The sequence below is a fragment of the Sinohyriopsis cumingii genome, unplaced genomic scaffold (assembly GCF_028554795.1).
Source record: "Sinohyriopsis cumingii isolate HCF-2022 unplaced genomic scaffold, ASM2855479v2 utg002407l, whole genome shotgun sequence".
In the NCBI taxonomy this organism is placed as follows: Eukaryota; Metazoa; Mollusca; class Bivalvia; order Unionida; family Unionidae; genus Sinohyriopsis; species Sinohyriopsis cumingii.
In genome coordinates, this window is record NW_028316200.1 from 202,147 (window position 1) to 226,550 (window position 24,404).

Below are 24,404 nucleotides of genomic sequence, written 5' to 3' on the forward strand. Positions count from 1 at the left end.
CGACACAAACTAGCATACCTGTATAAATTCCACAGACCGTAAAGTTAATTGATGGGATTCAGAGCATGAATAGCTATCAAATAAAAAGGTAATATCAACCTCACAAGATTTGAAAACACATCATACCTTTCCATTATATATAAGGAGAGAGGATTAGTGTCAGGTCATTTGGTTTGGACATTAGCATATGTACAAAAACAGCATTTGCACCGCTGTGCCCTCATGCTAAAATAAGACCTGCTTAGGAAAGCTTTATTGTATCATGGGTTACAAACCAGAAAAAGCAATAACTAATTTAAAAATAAAGATAGTATGCTCAAGTCTTATGTCCGGGACCGACCATTTAATCTTCAGTTCAGGGTCGGAGGGAAGGGGGTATAATTCTCTTTCTAACTAAGATCTTTTGTTTTTATTCATATCAACTAATTTCGTTTCCAACTGATAGGAAGAAGTATTTTTAAGCAGTCTTTGAGCCTGAATACCCCCACCCACCTTATTGGTTGGTCCAAAGGTTGACAAAACTCAAACTAATGATACGGATTTTCCCACAGAATGGATGCTGAACCGTTGTTGCTCTGCTATAATGATACAGCCACCATGATTCATTTGTTGTCCATTTGTATTTGTTTGCAACTAATGTAAGACATGTGCTTGAGTAAGAACGTAATTCCAGATGTCATTTGCTTAAAAATTAAACAATCGTCATGTGATTGTTGACGTCATTAAGTATGGCGGGTTTTATCAAGGCGAGTGACCCCATCACATTCACTAAACACGTTCAAAAACGTAGGAACGATTTCATGTACATTAGTTGTTTTATACTTCTCCAGGTATTGGGCTAACGTCGCATTGGGACAATAGTGCCAAATTTTGCCTCTTTTCAAGCTATACGCCAATGGTTAGCAAATTTGTTCGGGTCACCGCCCCCCTGGTTATCCTCAGCGCCCCTCCCCCACCTTATCACGTAACAAGCATTATTCAGCATTAGCGCACCCTCGATAATGCCACAGTCCCCAAGGGAGCGGTACTGCCCACTTTAAGAACCACTGCTATACACGAATATCATATTACAGAAACGTTTGAGTCATACATGTGCCGTCATAGATGAACAGAATGTCCATGCCAATCATTTTTTGATTTTGAATTGTAAGGGAGGTAACTCACATCAATGTTTTTTTTTAAATTCATTTGTATTTGTTTTCATTCTCAGCAAGACAATTTCTCTATCTAGCATTTTTTTAAAGCAATCTAGGAACCTGAACCGGAATATTCCCACCCTCATCGTTGGTCGATTCATAATCTTGCTAGCTTTAGCTGGTACTGATTTTTTTCACCAAATGGATACTGTTGTTACTAGAATGTATGTATGCATGAATATTCTATGGTCTTACACTTAGTTAAAAAAGAGAGAGAAAACCAACAATTATTTTAAAATTCAAGAAATAATTTATTTTCCTAACACGCAAAGTAAGCCTTACAGTATTGTGAATTAAATCCCAAATTGTCCTAAAAGTTCTATCACAAGTCCAAATGTAGGAAGCGGTTGCTGAATGAATTCCAGTGGTAATACAAATAAATTTCTATATTAAATGTATTGATTGACCAAGACTCTCGAACGTAGTATTGTTGCAATGGTGGGAAGTGTGGCGAAGTACTAACAGTCTTTGAATGTATCACAATAACATAATCAAAAATGCCCATTTCTGAATTCACCATAATAATAAATTAGTGTTCCATTACAAAAATATTTTTGAGCACTTAGTATTTCAAAGTGAATAATGATTTGAATAAACAGGTAGACCCAAATTTTTAAAAACTAAACCAAATTGTATGACTAATTCAGCTTTAGATGTTAAGGCAAGATTGAGTAATATTTAAAATAAATAACAGTAATAGTCTATTAAAAGCTAAGACACAATAGTAGAGCCAAAATGTGGGTCAGCTTCTATTAAAATGCATTCAGAGTTGTCAAAAAAATTTATAATTTCCAAATGAAAAAATGATATCCTACAGCCTGATGCAAATAAACGTGATTACCATTCATAACTATCTGAGTATGTAATCTACAATCATAGAGAAAATATTAATTAATTGTTATGTATTATGTTGTTTACAAAGTAAATGTCACAGGTCAGCTACATCATGATTTTGGACAAAATTAAGTACACAATACAGAGGTACATAACATATGATCATTTTGGAAAGGTGAAACATAATAGAAGATAAATCTTCTTCTTTGGTTGTCCATCGTGTCCGATAATGACGCTAGTTGTGCTGTCCATGGCGACTACGCACGTGGCTTCTGAGTCCAAAGCTGGAAGCACACAAGAAGTGTTAGGATGGGCATGGAAAGTCTGTAGACCTGATTATCAGGAATGTTGCGATGTGCCGTTTTTCTGTCATATCTGTGAGTAGTTTGCGGAAGTCATTCTCCACTATTTCAACAGCCTTTGTGATGAGCCTCTGTCATGTAGACATTGCTTTGGCCGAGTCTTACAGCTCGCTTGGTTGGATTCCTCATCATTTCAGGTTACACTTAAGGTTATCCTTGTTCCTTTTTCAGGGGGAGTGACCTAGATTCGATTTCCCTGATTGAGCTCACCATAAAAGAGCTGTCTCGGTATTCGGGTTCTTCCATTCGAATGACGTGGCCATCTGAGTTTGGCTTTCAACACCAGTGCTTCAGGAACACACGCCCTTTTGAGGATTTCTCAATTGGGCAGTCTTTCATGCCATCTGATTTGCATGAGTGACCGTGGTGAGCGCATGTGAAATTGCTCGAGTTGCTTCACATGCCTACAATAGTCAGTCCAGGTTTCACAGCATTGAAACAGAGTAGTGAGTACGTCAGCATTATAGACATTGGTCTTGGTGGGCATCCAAATATCTTTTTGCTGCAGGATTCTGACACGAGGTCTTTCAAGGACTTGGCTTGCTTTTTGGATTATGGCTGTAATTTCATTGTCCAGCGACCCATCTGAAGATATTGTGTTTCCCAGGTATGTAAAGCTCTCCACGTTCTTCAACTGTCTCCACTCGATCTTGATGGTGGATTTTGGTGGGTTTCTGTAAGGAGCTTGCTGAAGGAGTACCTCTGTTTTACACAGGTTTGTGGTCAAACCAAAGAGCCTGGATGCCTTATAGAAGCTTTTCTGCTAAATATGTTAAATAAACATAAGCATATATACAAATCAAATATCCGAAACAAAATTATAAAGTCACAAGGTCTCATTGTATGTTTCTTTTCTATTTGTTTGCAACTAAATCAGGCCATGTGCAAGGAATAATGAAGTCATTCAAGATGACATTTGTGTACAAGTAAAAATTGGTCAATCGTGATGACTTCATTTAATATGGCTCTATTTTGCAAGCAAATTACCCTACCCCCAAAAGGTTTAGAGCATATAATGACCCTCTAAGCTGAATATAATGTCCGCGCTAAGCTCTTTATGATCTTGAAGTGTAAATTAATTGACTTAGGCTTTCTAAAGAGGTCGTTCTAAATGCTAAAAGAGATACTGACAAATCAGCGTACCTGATTATTTTATGTAGACCTTTACTTTTATTTCCTGCGTACAGATTGTGCCTCATTCATGCTATTTTTCTAATTTCAGTTTTTGTCTTCAAATTAACGACAACCAGAACACGAGACCTTTTTAAAGGTCTCAACTGATGTAATGATATACTACCTTCACTTTTAAGGACTTAAAGCTTATGAAGAAATGATAAAAGTGAACATTAATAAATCACTAATAAACTTTATAATTTTATGTAAATCAAACAAATTAAACACTGGTATCTCAAAATAGATAAATAATGGTTACATTGTAAACATATAAGGGCTGTAGGAAAAATGGCAATGACGTCACAAGTTTACATCCGCGTCTTAGCCAGAAGTACAATAGTAGTGAATATAAGGTAGTTTCTGAGCCAAACACCTATTTTTTATTAGGATGACCAGACGATCTTACCCATAAAACAACTTTGTTGAGGCAACAGGGTCGTTTTCATTATCAAATACTAAACTCGAGGACCTATCTATGAAATGATCACCGTTGTCAAACAAACAGGGTTGCCTCAGAAACAGCAGCAGAGAGACTGAACAGGTTCTAATTTGTTCACTCTCCGTTTCGCAAAATAAGACTTCCTGGAAAATCGCAAAACAAAATCGCGATTGTCTCAGTACCTGGTATGAGTCAACCCTGTCAACGAACTTAATAAACTCTAATTGACTTACCCAGCCTATCGCTGATAAGATTTTCTGATCGCGAAAAATCGCAGCGATCACGTCGGTGTCAAGTTTGAGGCAGCGCCTCTCTGCTGCTATACATTTATCCAAAAATGTGATCAAGTCCGAATCGATATCTTGTTATGCGATCATGTAAATTTAGTGTTATAAATCCGCGTGGAGTATCTTGCGCTCGTGAAAAAAAGTTTCTAAATTTATTTATATCCATGTCACCACCACACCAAGTTTGATGAATATCTCGCAACTAATGAGTATCGACTCCATTAAACACAACTAAAATATTACAGTTATCTCTGATCACTTTAGTGTTTGTGTGTATCGCTGAGTAACATAAATCACATGATTGTTTTATGTCTACCTCGAGAAAAAATCCTAGCTGGATTTGATTGTTTGTCCAGCAGTACATCATCATATACAACCAAATTATTAATAAATCCGTCTAAATCATCAAAACTCGGCGCTTCATCAATATCGGTTATAAATTCAATGATGTCGTCATCCAATAATCTTGCGTTTTCATTAACATCCTTGAGTACATCATAACATCTTTGATCATCAACTGATGGTGCTACCAAATACAATTTATCCCATTTTAACCATCTCATTATCAAATTAAGTAACAGTTGCATCTTACCACTTCCAGATGGAATTATGATAATCATTCGGTTAGAATTTGGTAGCGCTGCATGATGCTCGACTGGCTCTTCTTTTCTTGTCGCTGAAGAATCAAATATATCCATGTTATATATAAAATAATTATGGATCTTTATTGTGTGAAATGTAGGACGCGTACCCCAATAGGTGATCTAACAAGTATTACAACAAAAATAACAGATCAACGGTTACAGGTAAATGTAATCGATGTGGTACAAAAATATTAAATTTATTCCCTCACAGTCAAAGTCAAAGAATATTTAAAATAATAAAACGATGAGGTGATACTGCCGCAAAATTAACAGAGTTATCAGGGACTCCGTGGGTCAAATACCCAGGAGAAAAGCACCTCCCATGATATAACTACTGAGACCCTGGAACCCGACTTGATATCAGACTTGACAACCAAGACCAACCAAAACCAGGTGTGTATCCGATAAACGCTATTGATAAAGCGTGTCATGCTCATGATTAGCTTATAAAAGCAAAGATCTGCAGCACAGGCACATAGCAGATGTAAAATTAATTCACGCACTAAATTCCATTACAAATAAATCTTTCAAGGAAGCATTGGCTAATTGGTTAGTAAGATCCGCAATGAAAGGTAAATTAGCGCTAGGTGCTGGTAATTAATTATAAATGGAATCGATTATTATTCTCCATGAGGATATTGGAAAGGTAGATCAGCGATTAGTAAACTCGCCGAAGCAGTAAAGGTTACACGTGCCACCGCTGAAGCGGGGTTAGCACGACAAGCAATATGGCAAATTTAGCTACCACCACCTAAACGAATTCACTTTGAACATTTTGATATTGGAGTTTCTAATGAAGTTCATCAAGCTGATACATTATTTTTACGCTACGATACCATTAAAATCCGAAGACGTCAAATAACATAAATACGCGTTAACTGTCGTTGTTGTTGCAAGTAGATATAAAGAAGCAGAGCCGTTGTCAACAAAGGCAGCAATTGAAGTTGCTTCTGCATTTAAATAAATTTATCAGCGTGGACCCTTGCAATGGCCACAGCTGTTACAAGTTGATCCTGGCATAGAATTTCAGGATGCAGTATCATCGTTGATGAAGCAACATAATGCCACCATCAGACGAGGACATATTGCAATTCACCGTGATCAGTCAATTGTTGAACGATTTGATTGAACACTTGCTGAGCGGTTGTTTGGATATCAGTACGCGAAAGAATTCATTCAAAACAAGAGATCACGCGAATGGGTTGCAAAATTACAAAGTGTGATAGCCGCGCTAAATAATGAAATAACCAATTAATCCAATCAAAAGCGCGTGTATAACAATAGAACGACGTGATTTTTCAAAATAACCAGTGCAGGGCAGTGTGACTGTAAGATATTTATATGAACCCGGGGAACTTGAAAGCGGTAAAAAACAGAGCGACTGATCCTGTCTGGAGTATCAAGACACACAAGGTATCTAACATAACAAGATCCTCGGGTAGACCCGCGATCTAGAGACTTGATTCAACTGCTCCTCAACATGGATTTCCACGTGAACAATTAAAATTAATTCCCGAAGACACTCAATTAACACCGCGATCACTTAACTAGCACCAAGGGTGCCAGCACCCCTCCGTCGATTACATTCAAGGCAGGTCAGCATCACATTTTCTCGTGTATGACCGCGACAGTTATCTTTTCTGTCCACGGTAAATTGTCTTGGATTATTACTCGAGTACTGCAATAACATTAAGCAATTACAACTCGCGCAGTGATCATTCTGCTGTTGTTTCAGCGTGTTAATAAATTCAGCATCGATATCAAATTCTCGATTATTATTTTTTTTTTGTCACTTTGTTTATAACCGGCTAATTTTTTCTTATTATATCGTTGTCAATGTCATCATTAATGGTTTCTGACGCGTCCAGGACAATTCTTCGTAGCTGCGATATTTTTCTGACTCGGGATACTACAAGATAAACCTAGTTCGACCATTCGATATAATAATCAACGATCCAAACAATTGTCTCAGTGATGGTTAATCCTTGAGATGAGTGAATCGTCATCGAGTATACTAGCGTCCACGGAGATTCGTAAGCGCGTATCGCATCCTCAACATCACTGACAGGAACCAAAACAATATCATTTAATACAAGATTATGTTTCTCGGGTTGTCCTGCTATATCAACGTCGATATTCTATAGTCGTGTATTAGTTGGTCTGTAACACAACGGTACACGTAACGCTAAGAATTTTTCTTTATGCGTTTTAAACAACTCCTGTTGAAGTGTGTCTCTGATTGTCTTTCTACTTGCCACTATCAAATCATTTGGTCTCCACCTTTCCCCAAAGTCGTTCAAAGAAGTTTCTGGAATCATTTTACACACTATTTCACACTGAATTTTATTCGGTTGTAGTCTGATTAATTCTTTTAACCCTTTTAATTCTTCATCAAGAGATTGGTGATCATCATTTATCTCCGAGTAATAATCTACAAAATCCTTTAGCCACTGATGTGGAGATGGTCCAACAAACGGAAGTGGTTGACCGTGATCGCCGCACATTATCACAGCTATATTTTTTGTTAATAACTAATTAAGAAATGTTTTTAATGTATCTAGTGACACAGCGCATATCTCATCCCTAATGATAATTTCAGGAATATATTTATCTCCCATTCGGTCAGGAGTACATATGCCACCGCTGTATTTGAAAACAACTGCGATAAGTACAAGAATTAACTCCTCTTTGTTTCATCTCCCTGGGGAGTATATGTGTTGGTGTTAGCAGAATCATATCATCACCCTCGTTGTCTTACCAGAATATCCATGTCCGCTTAAATAAACCGTCTTGTGTCTGGATGCTGGGACATACACGGACGCCGCAGACAACAATTCTGATATCTTATCACCGCGATAACTATCTTTAATCGTAACATCTGCGGATTCACAATAATTATGTAAATTTTTTTTTAATTCTCCATGAACCCCATGATAAATCGGTGGTTATAAAACGATCCAGTAATTCTAAATATATTTTATCAATATAAAATGAATCCGTGGCAACTCTGACTGCGGTGTGAGGAAATCTATTTATCATCGATAACAGGTTTATAGACACATAAGCGAGCATTGAAGATCTTAAATGAGTATACTGATGAGATTCTCCTTCCATGTAACTAACAATTGTACCTAACTTTTTCCCGTCAGACGAGTAAACATCTTGTCGATTACAATATATATCTTTCGCTGTTGCATCAGCGACCACACATTTATATTCGGCGGGGTCCATAATCAAACTTGCACAATGCCGTTGATGATCATATGCACCACCTTAAGTAAATTTACCGATTATTCTACTACCAAAATCCTTTGCGGTTTTTACACTGTTACCGAGTTTAATCTTAAGATTATTAAAAGCATCATCGACGATGACATCAATAGGAGTATTTGGACACACTTTATTGTATTCTTCAATAACCTCATCAAGACTGATACGTTGTGGTGTAGGTAACCAAACTTTGGTTTGTTTCCGATATGATATAATTGCCTCACTGACCGTCAACGATATTAGTATTTTTCTGTCAAGCATATATTGTAATAACACTTTTGAAAAATGTCTACCAAACCAAACATAACAACACGGATGAAGATCCCTAGCAAATTCGAACGAAACTACACAAACGAATCCTGTCAAATCAAAATCGGGTAATGGACCATTAATTGCAATTCTCGTCATCTCGTGCATGGGATATCCGAACCGCGCAAAATATCCAGAACACTCTCCCGCTCCAAGAAAACTCCCTGAATAACACGCGATCATATCCACCGAAATAACATAATTGTGGTTGTACTTGATATTCCACAAACCGCCATGGCCGTATTCGACACAACTAGCTTGAACATCCTCTAGAAATCGAAAAAGGAACAGTTAAACAATTTTTCAATATTTGCTCGGTGTTTTCTGTTGAAAATTTCTGCGGCAGTTTTTCATTTCCTCGTGAAGAGATTCTTGAAGATATAAATCACCGTTGGTTCTTACAAATTGATCATACTCTCCATCAGTAAGACATTTAAATAACCATACTGACACAATAAAATCAAACATGTTTTCCGACGGGTAAAATCATACAGTTCGATCTCCTGGAAATATTGTTACTGCGCTAGTCCACGCGTGCGCATTGTGATCAATAATTTCAATAGGAGCTCCTCTCGATTTATTCGGTGATTCATATAAAATCTCTCCGGTTAACGTTTTTACTATCATTGGAAATTTTAATTTACCTGATAACTCGACATCATCATTTATTGTAGCTCCGGTATTCTTGACCGATTCAGCCCACTTCGCTATTTTTTCACGTTTCTCTTTTGTAAAATGTTCCATTACTCTTTCGGCTACACAATTCGACTTTGAAAATCTCATTGGTGCAAGATCATTAATGTTGGGCTTATCATTTAGCTGATAAATTCCATAAATAACCGGGGTCACATGACATGCTCGCGAGTAATATGCACTGTCAATACCACTCAGCGTTCCTGGCGGTTTCTCCACTAGCAAAGACAGGGTCACGTTTGTCATGGATAAGCCACGTATCGGAATTATCTACTAGCACAATAAACTTTATTCTGAAAAAAGTATTTCTGATTCTTAAGGTAATCGATAATGGTTTTCGCCCGTGTATCGTTCATTCTAGCATCAATAACTTCGTCATCGCATATAATTTTAAATGTAGACCACGTGTGAGATGCACCATCATCACGAAATTCATTTTTAGCATCCTTGATAATATTAGTCTGATCAGTCACAGCTCGTCTCCGCGAGTCAGGGCTTAGTCTATCAAGATTGAATCTTGAAGCTTTCCATGGCTGGATCATGGACAATATCTCAAACTCTTCCATATTATATTTCAGACAAGTACTTAAATAAAAAATATTATATATCATGAAGCAGTGTAAATGGCTTATGGTAGGATCTTCAACTCCTTGTAACAAATCCTGCGTAAATGAATTATGCGGATAACATTCGCAAAGTGTGTGGAAAGGCAGTCTTGGTCCATAACCGTGTTTAAGATGTGGTGTTGGGGTTAGAGGGAAAACACAACTGTGCGCGCGTTGTGGTGATAAATTGTATAGATAGTTACAACGTTATTAAGACCAAAAACAATGACAACTCTGTCAAGGTTATAAGAACCCCTGAATACTACATAGCAAGAATTGAAGATAAGTTATAATTTAGACAAATACATTACATATAAATGGAGGAAAAAATTATGAACCATCTCGTGATGGTACAAATAGACATTGTAGGTAAAAGAAACTAGTTGGTGCAGTTAATAATGCTGGTTATCTTAGATTTACTTTTGGGGAAAAATGTGTTACAATCACAGGTTTGTGTACGATTGTTTCCAAGACGGTCTTGTGATCCATCATATTGAAGGAAATACATTTAATAATAATTTATTTAACCCTCAGGCTATTATACAGAATGAGAATGTTGCACGTGGGAATGCTGGGAAAACAAAAAGTCTAAGGTAGTTAAATCTTTCAATATAAAGGCCGGTGAAGAGACAATTTTTCAATCAATGAACGGGGCTGGTAAGTATTTTGGTATAAACTGCGCGGTGGTACGATATGTTGCAGAAAATATAACTAAATCGGTCTTTTCGTACGGGTACAAAAATTTGATCTCATTCTCTTATGTAAAGTACAGGGAAGAAACGGAGATAACTCCGCCCCGACTGTGTAAAATTCGATGATGGAGTTACCTACCTTGATTTCAGAAGATTGCGCAACACACACTATTTTGTATTATATAATATCCAGAAAATGAATAAATTTTCAAATAGAACTAAATTCAAGTTGAATAATTGTTTCCAATCTAAAAGTAATTGTACTATTTTATTTAAAATCCAAAATAATTGTATTATTTTCTTGCAATCCAAAAGTAACTATATAATAATTTCTGAATCATATATCAATAACAAGGCTCCGTGCGCAGTGGTAGCGTGGCTAATTCTCGTTCTCGACGCTTCGCGTTCGAATCCAGTGGCCAGCATCATATTGTCGACGTAGGCAATATTTTGCAATATTTATAAAATTGGGATTACACCCCAAGCTCAAAACTTAACAGAAAAAAGTCACACTCTCCCCATGTCGTCACCTTGGCGTGGGTGCTTTTTCCCCCGGAGTTAATTTCTGGGGTGGGGAGATTGTGCAAAAATATGTTGAGCGTAGAGAATGGCCTCCGTCTATCGGATAAGTTATAGTTAAAAAGTACATGTAATGTAGTCCTTAGGATAAGTTAGCATTGCGATTATATGTACCTGCTGATCCCGCTAGCATATCATTTGGTAAGCTAGGGGGTCACATAAGTTTGTGCTGTCCTTATACTTAGTTAGAATTAAGATTATATATTATCCGTCAAACCTAATAGAATGCCATAAGACAATCTGGGAGAGGTACGGTGTAAGTAGTGTAAATACAATGTTGTGCTATTCTTAGGATAAGTTAGATGTATTCCTCTGAACCCGCTAGCATATCATTTGGTTGGCTAGGGATTCACATAAGATATGTTTAGTTTTCTTCGCAAACACGCCCTTCTGGACCTTCTAGACTGTTGTTTGACAGGTTAGGGGACCACACAGGTGGGTTGTGTTTTCGTGTTCCTGAGTCTGGTAGGATGTTATATGACACCCTAGAGGCTCACACAGGGTTGTTAGTGTAGAAAAAAAAAACATTCTGGATGTTATATGGCAAACTAGAATTTCACGTAATGGTGTAAAAAACAATTCTTTTAAATATATAATATTCGGAATATATATATATATATATACACACACACACACACACACACACACATATATATATATATATATATATATATATATATATATATATATATATATATATATATATATATATATATATATATATATATATATATATATATATATATATATATATATATATATATATAATGAATTACAAAACTATCAATGATGTAATTTCTCCTATTAAAAAATTAGAACACGACTGGATAAATGTATCCGATGAATAAAATCCTGAAAAACTTATTTCTGATTTTGAAACACTATAAGAGCGAAACCAGGGAGGATCATACACTCTGCCATCTCAGTATAGATTTATAAAGAAGATTCTTGTCAACTGCTGGCTACAATAGAAGAAACGCTGGTAAATGAATTTGCCATAAGAGAATAAGATCCAATTTTTGCACCGGTAAGAAAAGACCGATTTAGTTATATTCAGAGACTGTCGTGGAATCGAAAAAATTAGATCAGAATTATCTCGTGAATATGAAACAAAGAAGATAATTAATTCTCGCGTGAGGCAACTAAGAAAAATTCTGTCCAATGAAAACGAAAGCTAGACACATTCGTAGAGATGAAAGTAAAAGTATGTCCCTGACTCTGTCAGGAGTATTATTGTTTCTTCGTCCTTCACCACGTACAGATTTCAGTAAAATATTATAAGAAATTAATTTTTTTACTGAAAATCTGTCGAATTTTTAAATTCAAAAAGTAACAAGGTAGTCAAAATCGTGTAGATCGACTTATTTTTCCAATTCTGATAGGGTAGCAGCAAGTCAAATCGTGTAAATCGACTGATTTCTCAATTTTCATAGGGTAGCAGGTAGTCAAAATCGTGTACATCTAGCAAATTTCAGTAAAAATTAAATTTCTTATGACATTTGTGAAATCTAAAGAGTATTTTGTCAATCCGCCTTTTGACTTTATCAAGAACGGAGAATTATTTTTCATACTGTTTCCTTGAATTCGTAGACTTTTCACGATTGGAAGTCCCTAGGATGTTACAAGCAAATTGATATTTGCAGTCTATCTCTTAAATCCAGCAAGTGTCCGGACTGGTCAGTTAGTTTGAAATGTATTCTTTGTAACAGTGGATTATGACATCGTATATAGACCGGATTGATCGGATTCTTGTACAATCAGGAATCCGGGTGGTTCTTACTGTGTGAATGAATAAAAAATAAATCCTTGCTGCGCTTGAGTTAACATTGTTTTGTCCGTGCTGTAACTTCCTTCAATTACATCACACACAAGATTGACCGCTACCACCTGGGTTATATTTACGATTTCTGGGGATAGTTGTCGTCCTTGGCCTTGTGGATTATTGCTGTGCCGGAGAATAGTTACCGGTGGTAGTGTTTCTTTGTACCGTGTAAGTATATCAGGAAAGAACTCATCAACGATATCATTGACTGATTTTCTAAACGCCGCGTCTGGGTTATACCCGGGTAATTTAAAATTTGTAGATCAGCTTCTGTTATCTTGTATTTGTCAAGAAATTGTTGCTTGATTTTTTCTGAGTTAATTATCTCTTGTATACAAATTTGATTTATGTATTTTAAATCAGCCTTAATTTGATTTATCGCCTCAATTTGTTCAATAATCTTTTTTATCTGATTTTATATCAGTAAGGTATTCTGTAAAATACTGGTTTAACCTTTTTAATGGTATTTCACGTGAATAATTAACAACCTCTTCGATAAATTGTGTGATCTTCCAAATAAACCAACCATCGGAAATACTAAGGTCAAGATTTAAATCCTTTCTTACTATGGAATATGTTCCAGACAGACCAAACCAGTTTGTATAGGGTTTACAAATATCTGATTTCTCATTAGACGAATATGATTGTTTGTCAGTGATTTAATCAGACCTTTTTGGTTTAGGTGGTATCGGTGGTACTTCAGGTGGAATTTCAGGCCATCCTGACACTGTTCTGATCGATGACTGATATATATCCACGGCGTAGTTGGGACAGTTTATCTCAAATGCAGATGACAGCTTTGGTTCATGAGCGGTTATTTCTATCTTGGATTTTTTCCCAGTGATATATTTTATTCGCCGTTGTAATTCCTCATTGATTTCTTCGATTTGATACCACCTGGTTGGTATTCCAACAACATTCCAGTCGTGAGTACCATCTGGTTTATTTTTATTTGCAAACACAAATGATTTTGATCTGATATTTGACCAGCTGTGGTTTACTCGCAACTGTGCCAGCGCGATCTCGCTTAACGGAATCGCAATTGGAAAATAATACTGAATTCAGGCTTGGTTGAGCTTACTGTTATCATTGTTCTTGGCGGGGTTGTATTTGCAGCTATCTGCTGAAGTAGTTCTCTCATTATTTATTTCTTGTTTTTTCAAATGGTGGTTTAGGAACTCATCAATGATATCGTTGCAGGATTTTCTTTACATGGTTGCGTTATACCCGGGAAGTTTAAAATTTGGTAGATCGGCTTCTGTTATCGAGTACGCGTTTAAAAATAGCTATTTTTGGTCTATTTTTCCAGTATTAATTATTGTTTGAATTTCTAGCTGGTTAATATGTTCCATGTCGGACACGAGCTGATTTAATATTTCAATGTATTTAATGATTTCTCTGCGATCAGAAATATGTTCCTGGAAGAGTTGCCGTAGTCGTTGTAATTTTTCTTCATGTTCTTGATTAATTTATATAAAGAACAAAATAATTTCACTTTGAAAAACGGAAACAAGATAAATAACATCATTGGATTCTTTATAATAAAAATACCAACAAATACGATCCTTGGTGTCGAATTCAAAATCTCCTGACGTTGCATTTTTTATATCGAGTAATTTTCGTTTCTAATACGGGTTAACATCGTGGTATGATTGATTGTCCGTAGTAAAATTAGATCTTTTAGGTTCCTCAACGTGGTCGGTGGACTTTTATCTCCATGACCAAATTTCAAAATTATTCCTGCTTGTTGTTGAAGCTTATTGATATTGATCGTTTTGATGGAGATTATTCTGTCATTATTTATTTTCTTTTAAATGGTGGTTTATTACTTCATCGTATACGTTAACCATTAAAGCGAATTCGTAATCTGATATATTTTCATCGCTGAGGCTTGATGATAACAACGTCGATAATTTCTGATATGCGCCCTTGGTTGTTTCTAATTTTACAACTGCGTTGTTGAGTTTTGTGCTCGTGCACGTGGATATCTTTTTCGCGATAATATTAAAAACACCTGCTATTGCAGGCGATGATGAAACGCATATTGTTACTGCTATTGCCGTTGTTACTGGTGTTAACGCTGATAATACTACCACGGTGGACGCAACTACCGCGGATACCGATTAAACCATATCATCCAGCGCGATTACACGCCGCTTGTAATTTTTTTGACTTTCAACGTCTGCTGGTCAATGATGGTTTTTAACTCTGACTGCCATTCGCGCACTTGATCGTATCTATATTGTTGTGCATCTAATGTTGTTGTTGACGCTGTCATAGACTTCGTCGTTGACTTCGTAGTTGACTTCGTCGTTCACTTCGTCAGAGTCATTGCTTTTTTACGCGGTAACTAAATGAGTTGTTTCAGCTACAAATTCTAGACACCACCAGTAAGATTTGCAGTTAATTTCTTCTCAGCTGCTTCCAGTATAAATGTTTCTTCGGTTCCTCTATTTAATATGATTCGCACAAACCCGGAAAACGTATGGGTAGAATGCCGCCAGGAATAAGTTGTGAAAATCTCAAATTTTTCAGTACTGAACACAAACAGCCTGTACACACCAGTGACTGTTGAGGTATGTTTAATAGTATTATTTTCTTTTGACCATGTTGCAAAGCCAAGATGATACTGTGCGTACGATTTACTACGGGTGGGATTTTAATCAGACTAACCTTGTTAGCAATCTCAGGAATTCCACTTACGATGTCTTCTTGTGTTCTCTTAATCATATCTAATGCTATTTTGATATCAGAGCGTTTTGTGTCAACGGTCAGTGGGGTAATTTTTATAAATTTTCTACGGAGATTTGTAAACGCGTTTACGTGAACATCATACTCGGCCCGCAACGTGGATAATTTATCATTTACGGTGATGTGGTTAACATCAACATATTTTTTTATCGCGGCATCTTCATCATATGTTAGATCCGTTACGGCTACTATTTTATTTCCGTTCACGTTGAGTTTACTTGTCATTGTGTCACCGGTATTTTTTAAGCGATTAGTAACACTTCTTGCAATTTCATCTCTAATGGTTGTAAACGATATACTTGAATCCCTGATTTGTTCCATTTGATATTGCTGGTTTTTAGCTTGTCATATGGGTCCTGAAGAATAACAACCTCATCTGGGTCTATCCCGGACAACGTTAAATGATTATCAATCTCATCTTTGTTCGCATATTTTGACAAATCCACATCGTCATGTCTTTTTACTTTTACTCGTGCTGAGAGATCTTCCATAAATATCAACCATTATTATTGTAAGGATTGTTTAAAATGTTAAATTTATCCGCGGTATACTCGTGCACGACTTTGTGGGGTGGTTTGGTTGATTTTGAGTACATTAATTACTTCACGGCCGCATATTAATCGATCGGTTAATGTTTGTGTTGGTAGCGTTGAGTAACAAACTGGAATTTTAGGAGTACTTTGTATGCATTTTAGAAATTCAACTGGCGGTGCTAACCCATACGAATCGAAATAAACAATTCCACGTGGATCAATCGCGTAAACAACCCAATGATTTCCTGGACCATCGCTGTTATCAAGATTAATAATTCCAGTTTCGCTGGTATTCGGTTACCTCTTTAACTGATTTCCCATAAAAAACACCTCTAAAATATTTTGTTTTAAATTACTTAGCGGCATCGAGTAAATCAAAATTTGACATCGGTGCGAGACGCGCTGCGTCTGTTAAAAACGTTTTTGGTACAATGAGGGCGGAGTTCCTGGAAGTCTTAGACCGCTCCTTTTTTATAACCTTATCCAGCTGCTTTCTTTAATGATATTCCAGCAGCAGTTCCAACAGCACATAACGCTGCTGCTTTTGCAACTGCTGGTGCAGCGCAGCAGTTAGTGCTGGTATTGCTGCGAGAAGTGGAAATATACCACCGGTTTTAGTTATGTCTTTGATGGCACTTGGAGCGAAATCAAGTTGAACTCCCAGTTTTGCTCTTTGCGCTTTATTGAAATGTTTTAGTTGAGTTTTAGTCAACGATAACTTGTTTGGACCACCACTAGAAATTTGATGTCGATTCAATGTTATTTTTGTCCCGCATGCGCCCGAGTTTTTTTGATTGTAATTTTTTCACCTGACCGGGAGTCAGAGTGACATTAACGAGACTATCTGACATTTTTATAATAACACGGTTGGTCTAATTGTCTACATGTTTTTGAAATCATAACTTTTTCCACTGGTGCATCAATTACTCTCATTCGCCTACCAACACCTTCAAGTAACATTGCTTTATCGCTGAGGATAACTGCGATTGCTCTGTAATTAACACCAACACCTGTGTTTTTACATTAGCTCGATAGTGTATATCAACGACAGATTGTCAAATTAAATCAAGATGTTCCAGTGAAAAGTAATAGATTCGATAATATGTTCTAAAATCTAATTGTCATATTTGTAAGCCAGTATTTATGTCTAAACCACGTCCTAGATTTTTCGTCAAACGATGATATACACGTGCAGCACGATTAGTATTAAAATCAGTATATTCTCAGATGGTTCTTGATGTCCGTTTATTCTTAAGAAAACTTCAGAAACACCGAGTTTATCAAATATCATATGACTCCGTGTTTGTGAGCTGAATCGTGCAAATCTTGATAATCAATGAAAATACGTCGTGGTGCAGAAACCCCCTGCTGCGATGCTATATGCCATGTAAATAAACCATTAATTACACTTTGAGCACTATCTGTGGTTACCGTGAGACATGATAACAACGATTTACCACCTTGATCCATTAAAGAAAGTAATCGCTGTTCTTCAGCAATTGCCGGAGTCATTACAGACATCCAAACTGAAAGTTTTGTTAGTATTACTTTACCAGCATCACCCAGAGGTCGCCATAAATCATCATTGCCATCAGCTTTTCTAAAAAGCACAACTGTGTGTTTGCTCCAAAAATTGCTTTTCTAACATCTACGAAATCGAAATATATGCGATAGAGGAATTGCACAAGAAAAGCTTCTACGATTACCACTCAACATTAATTTACGCATTGTAAATCCTAAATTAAGTTCTGGATTAGCACAAAGAACCACCGGCTGTACATCAGCATCAGCGTTTTTGGGATTGTTTCTTGGTCGTCCTATATCGTGCTAATTATTGTCAGGAAAAGCAGAGGTGTCTTTAGCAAACATCATTGATGGACCAGCTGATCTGGCATAATCATCAAAATATCTTGCTAAACCTATTGTTGTTGTAGCTACATCGGCATTATTTCCAATTGATTCAATTTTTTCTCCCGTCAATCATATATATACCACTTTCAAACAAGGCCATGCATCCATTATTAACAAAACTGACTCTAACATCATCTCCGTATACCGTATCATTTGTCCGTATAATTTCACCTACTACTGTAATAAATGCTTTAGCGGGTAAGAAATATCTTCTTGTATCTTGAACCTGTAATTCAATTCATCCTTGCTGATTTGGATATCGTGAGTCATAAGAATAATACTGAAAATCACGCACTGATTCATTTTTTTCTATGTCAAACGCTGAGTCGGATTCACTTTTAAAACATTTTATTATAAGTTGTTATCGTCTAAAACGAAGACCACTTCCTCATATCAGACTTGTATTTATGTGTTCAGTCCCTTGATTCATCAAGGCTGCTAGTTTTTGATTTGCGGCTTGATTTATTATTTTACTGACATTTGCGGGCAAAACTTCAGTACTGGGTAATTTTACTGGTGAAGGTTGGACCACTTTTGGTCTGCGTATTAATCGTGCTAGTCTGTCCTTGATTGCCAAGTACGCTTTAATGGCAACGTTACAAATAGCACCAGGAGCTTTATCTCGAATAATATCCATGGCTTTCATCGATAATTGTTTTGCAATTGGCATTGCTTTAGGGGTATCCTCGTGAATAAATCCCGAACAACATCACCAAATCTATTTCCGTAAGTCATCCTGTATACTGGCAATCGTGAATTTACCACCCTGACCATAACTAGTCTACGATGAGAATTGTGTACGATCATTTTTATTTAAATATTTATTTTTCTAATCACTGTGACAATTAGTTGCTATGATAATCATCAACAAGTTCATCAATAAGCTCTCAGTAAATATCAGTATCCTTGATACCGCCTTGAAATAATAGTCGACAGATATCAGCTGCTTCATTAATTATTTCTGGTGAGTTATTTCCTGCTCGTTTTCCTCCTATGAGAACTTCTGACCGTTGCACGTCCTCGAGGATATTATTAGAACAAACAAAACCACTTCCCAAACCACTTTCGGGTGCTCCTTCTTCTGTTGCTTCCGTGCTTGTGTTAAATGATCTTAAGGGTGATCTTTCTTCTTTTGCTTTTTTAAGTAGCTCCTCTGACTTTATAAGCTCCGACATCAACTGTTGCTGCAGTGGAGAAGACTGTTGTTGTTCTATCTGTTGCTGCTGTTGTTCTAGTTGTTTCACACTCTCTTTATAAAGTCTCTGTACTTTTTCAAAAAGACTTCTGTTGAAGTTGAATATTTTCTCTCATTGGTTAAGATCCAAGTTCTTTTTTTACGTCGACGACTTCAGTTCGAATTTTTCCAATACCTTCAAGTATTTCTTTGCCGACCGGTGGAGGTTGAGCTGCAGCTATGACAGTCGGAACATCTCGTAAATTCTTTTTTTTTTTTTTGTTTTTTTAGTTCTCGCTGCTATTTTTCCCAGTTCCAGTTGCTATTTTATCAGTCTGCTCAGCGGTTTGTTTTAACACTGGGAGAATACCCTTCTTCCTCTCCTCCTCATCCTTAATATCTCCCCATATAGCCTTTTCAGTAACCGCTCTAATGGGTTTAAATAATTGTTCTGTCGCCTCTGCAAATTCAACTTGTGCTTCTTGACGTTCTTGAAGTTTTTGTCTTACAGAATCACGAACAGGGAAAAAAAATGATTGCTTCTAGTCGCTCTTGTGCCACTCTAGCGGAATATAGGTCTCCGATGTTTGCCATTTTTAATATAATAATGATTTCATTTATAGCAGCCGAGACGCGCTATCTCAAACTTGACACCAACGTGATCCCTGAGAATTTTCGCGATCAGAAAACCTTATCAGCGATATGCTGGGTAAGTCAATCAGAATTTTTAAAGTTCGTTGACAGGGTTGTCTCATACCAGGTACTACGACAATCGCGACTTTTTTTGTTGTTGCGATTTTCCAGGAAGGCTTATTTTGCGAAACGGAGAGTGAACCAATTAGAGCCTGTTCAGCATCTCTACTGCTGAAACAACCCCTTTATGCTCAATTCTGCGATTTTTATTTTATATTTCACACAAAATGTTACTATTACCTATTTTTGACATTTACACAATATTGTACACAGCTGCTTGTCGAGCTATTTTCAAATCGCAGTTTTTACTATTATATAAATTTCATCATCATAACAGAACAAATATAAATGTCTCTTACCACTGATAAGAGAGCCAGATTATAACATATTGATAACCTTTCCATGTGTCACTATTGATTTATTGACATAATACTTTTTTGAATTCGTCATCAACTGTGATCTTTGTGCATTTGTCGTTTTATATTTGATTGTAAAGATTATCTGCAAAATCAGAAAGTGAGTCTATAATCAAAGCAATCCTACTAAAATATTCTGAATGTTCTGCGCAAATCAGAGACAACTTTATCTTATTTCTGTTTTTGAAATACGTACTGTACTTTTCATTGTCGAGCATAAAACTATGACACATTTCATAATTTTTATCAATACTAAGTTCATCCATTGTAATATCGTCAAGCTCCTGATAACATATATCTCGTTCAACATCATCATATGACTCAATCCTATCCTCAGTATCTGATACTGCGTTTAGTGCAGCTTTAATGTGATATATGTTATACTTTTTTATCACCAGTGAGAGAGTCTATTGGAACTAGATATGATATTGTTAGCAGATTAGTATCAGTAGTATTATCTACCATTTCCAACAACGTCTTTTATCATAATAGTCCATGCCTAACACGTACAATACTCCATGTTTAGCAAATGTGTCTCTGAGTATAAGATTTTTTAAAAACTTATGTTTCCTTGTTTCAGACAGTTTGTCAAGTTCATCATGAATCACTTTTAGTCGTTCTTGTTCAGGTTTTATACCACCATGATATTTGGGTTTACAAGGTTAGATTTGTCGATCGTTAAAAGATTTTCCTTATTTAGAACATTCAACAACTTTTCAGCCTTTAATTGTTGTTCCTCACAGTCACTTACATCACAGCATTTGCTAATTATATCAAAGTCTCTGACTTCGTATTTCCGTTGAGAGCCTCTCATTCCTGCAATTCTAAAAAATATTTCATTGTTCTCATTTGAACCGGGTGAATTTAAATTTGATTTTTTCATTCGAGCACATATATTGACCGCTCTAGCTTCCTCAATACATTCTGAATCTAGCAGATCAACATTAGCTATTTCGATCTCCGTTTTAGAGTTTAAATAAAATTATAAAACTCTTTTGTGACTCTGATAGATGGATGATCAGCAGACATTACGTATTACAACCAGATTAAATCGTCAACTGTCTATCTATGAAACATCGTCAAACCTGGATATGGACCATTCAAGTTGACAACATAAAACCGTGAATACGACTACGTGTTTGTGTTTGCTGCAGGATTAAGTATAAAGTGCTGAGAATAATTAATCTGATCAAGCAAATCCTCATACAGTGTACTCTGTGTCTAATCATCTTTATATCCTTTTAATCTCCAGTTACAAATCTCTCCAACATAGACATTTAGTTGACCTCGTAATTGAAATTTTCACTTTGCCACTGGACACTGTATTTTAATCCAAATGTTACTTGTTTCTCCGTTTGGCATCTACTCTAAACCGTCAAATATAGGGCTGTTAAACACAAACACATATATGGACTATTTCTATGATAATAACTTGACGCGCTTACAACAAAACCCCAACGATTATTAACAGCATCAGCGAGATGTGGAATACTACCAACACTATCTTTAGCATGTTTTGGACTACCACCAATCGCGATTGGGCAACACTATGTACTGTTTATTTACAAGATCGGGTAAAGCAACAGGTAGATACGTAGAAGTTATCTTATTGGCAACCATATCGAAAGAACCTGTAATTGTTCTTATGGCTTACGTAACGTAAAGTGCAGCAGCCGCTGTATTTGTCATATCAAAGGCATTATTTCAGTAAATGATCTTAAGTCAACATAAGATCTATTTGTTAAATCAGATGCGGCAGTCGCATTATATGTAGTTGCTATTTTATTCGAGCCCATGTTTGACGTAACAGTCATTGTATCGACGGATTTTATTACAAACTCATCCTTGACAAACTCAACATTTGTTACAAAATCGTTACGGTTAAATTTGTATTACTGAGTTGAGTATTAAATATTAATTTCCCGCCCATATCTTTATTTCCGGCCATTTTTCCACCCGCTAGTGACAACTTGTTATTATCGACCGCTCCGAGTTGTGAATAACTTACTGCTAGTGTGTTATTTACATTAGCAGGAGGATATTATGTGTCAATATTTATTTATTGTTCCATTTATATTAGTATTTCCAGTTATGTTTCCACCTCTCAGCGATAATTTGCTTTTATCGATCTTCTTAAGTTGAGGAAAACATATAGCTTGCGTATTATCTACGTAGATAGGTCGATATGTTGGTTCTGTGTCTAGCATTTACTGACCTGACATACTTAAGTCATCTAGAATTGTATTTCTAGATGTTTTAAGATAATTCGTTAAACCTTCGTCAGCCGCTCTGGTTATAGTTGCTATGGTTATAGTTGCTATTTATTTTCTTCTGCTGAGCTCGTGATTAACGTACCAAATTTTGTATAATAGCTCATTTTTATTCTTATTGCGCGATAAAACTTTATGAATACCTATTATAGTATGAGCATAATTAACTTTGACACGCAGCGATTAATCAAACATCAACACAACCATGATCTACCAGAATGTCATTATCTGAAAGTAGGACGAACTGGATCAGGCGAAACTAACTGGCTGATGAATCTGTTATTTAACGACCTTTACAGGTACTGTCGAGTTAATATGTACACTATAAATCCACAGCAGTTTAACTACATGCTGCTTAGAGAATATAACAAAAAACTAAAAAATAAACTTGGCGCAGGTGGCGATATATTTATCATAACATAAACTGAAGATCGTATTCCTGTTGCCGAACTAGATTCAGTCGAGCATTAAGTAATTGTGTTCGATGATATCCCGCTCAGCACCGCCTAGACGGATAAGATAAAATCTTTTTTATTCACTGTCGCGCAAACAAAAAATGTCATGCAGTTTATTTGGCAGAGGGTTTCTATAACGTCGATCGATTTTTCAGGCGAAATACGGATTGTTTTATATTATTCACTAGACTCGACAGCATTGACGTACAAAATACAGAGCGGAAACCTTGCGGAGATGTAATAAACAATAAATGTGCTGAGTTTCATCATGAAGCGTCAGAGGGAAAGCACAGTTTCTTTTTTTTTAGATAAGCTAGCATGAGATCGAAATCACGTGTTCAGATGTGAAATAGACAAGTTTTTTAGTGTGAAAATTAATCTCACAAATACTTATATAAATATGGTGTCAAAACGAAAAGAGGTTCCATTGAAATTTGTTGCAACGAGAGCCACATTGAAGGAAAAGGCGGAACAGGAACGTCGAGAGCAACAACATACAGGAGAAGAAAATGCTATACCTTTTTAGCCTGTTACTGAAGCTACACTTGGCAAACAGCCAGATATTTCTGATTTATCGCCACAAGATCGCAAACAATTATTGGAAAAAGGATTATTTTGATATAGTTGGATTACTTGGTATAGTTGAAGAAGGACAGAAGAAAGTAATTGAAAAAATAGTAGACCCTAATGCGCTACAAGAAGAGGTAAAAAAATAATTTCTAAATCAATAAAACGTCAAAAAGTATTATCATGGAAACAAAAAGCTCTTCCTGATATTGTTGCAAAGATGTCAGATGAGGATCAAATTAAGTTTCATAGAAAACGTGCAAAAGAAGAAATAACAATAGAAGATTACAATATTTTTGAGAGATTATATTTCTAAAGAAGTACATCATGTTTATCAAGTTCGGAAATGGCCAGCAGATATATACAATACTTTTATTGAAACTCTGAAAACATGCGTGCTAGATTCATTGCTGGCGTTATGACATTGCGGTGACAAGCACAAAACTAGAACATTTTCACACGAATGGACACTGATATAAAGCGTGATAAACTTCTTCCAGTGGAAAGATCATGACTAACAGGAGATGGTCTGAAACTTTAATCTCTCAAGCTGAAATAGTTGAATGACTAATAATTCTCATATCATCAAAAGAAGCCGGAAATGTGAGCAAAGAAAACAATGAAATTGTTTAAATTTTAGATACTCTCTGATCAAACGGTTATCTAACATCCGACAAATATTCTAATTTACATAGTGATCTAATCACAGCGAATTAGTTTACAGCAAAT

At 36.2% G+C, this 24,404-nt stretch overlaps 1 protein-coding gene across 1 annotated transcript in view; it reads right to left on the reverse strand.

Moving 5' to 3' along the window:
• LOC149770770 (uncharacterized) overlaps positions 1 to 15,635 on the reverse strand; it is a 59,787-nt gene extending 44,152 nt beyond the window's left edge. The window contains exon 1 of the mRNA XM_089949141.1: positions 15,579 to 15,635. Within this exon, the coding sequence (XP_089805267.1) occupies positions 15,579 to 15,635 (57 nt within the window). The remainder of the gene's footprint in view (positions 1 to 15,578) is intronic.
• Positions 15,636 to 24,404: the final 8,769 nt, after the last annotated feature.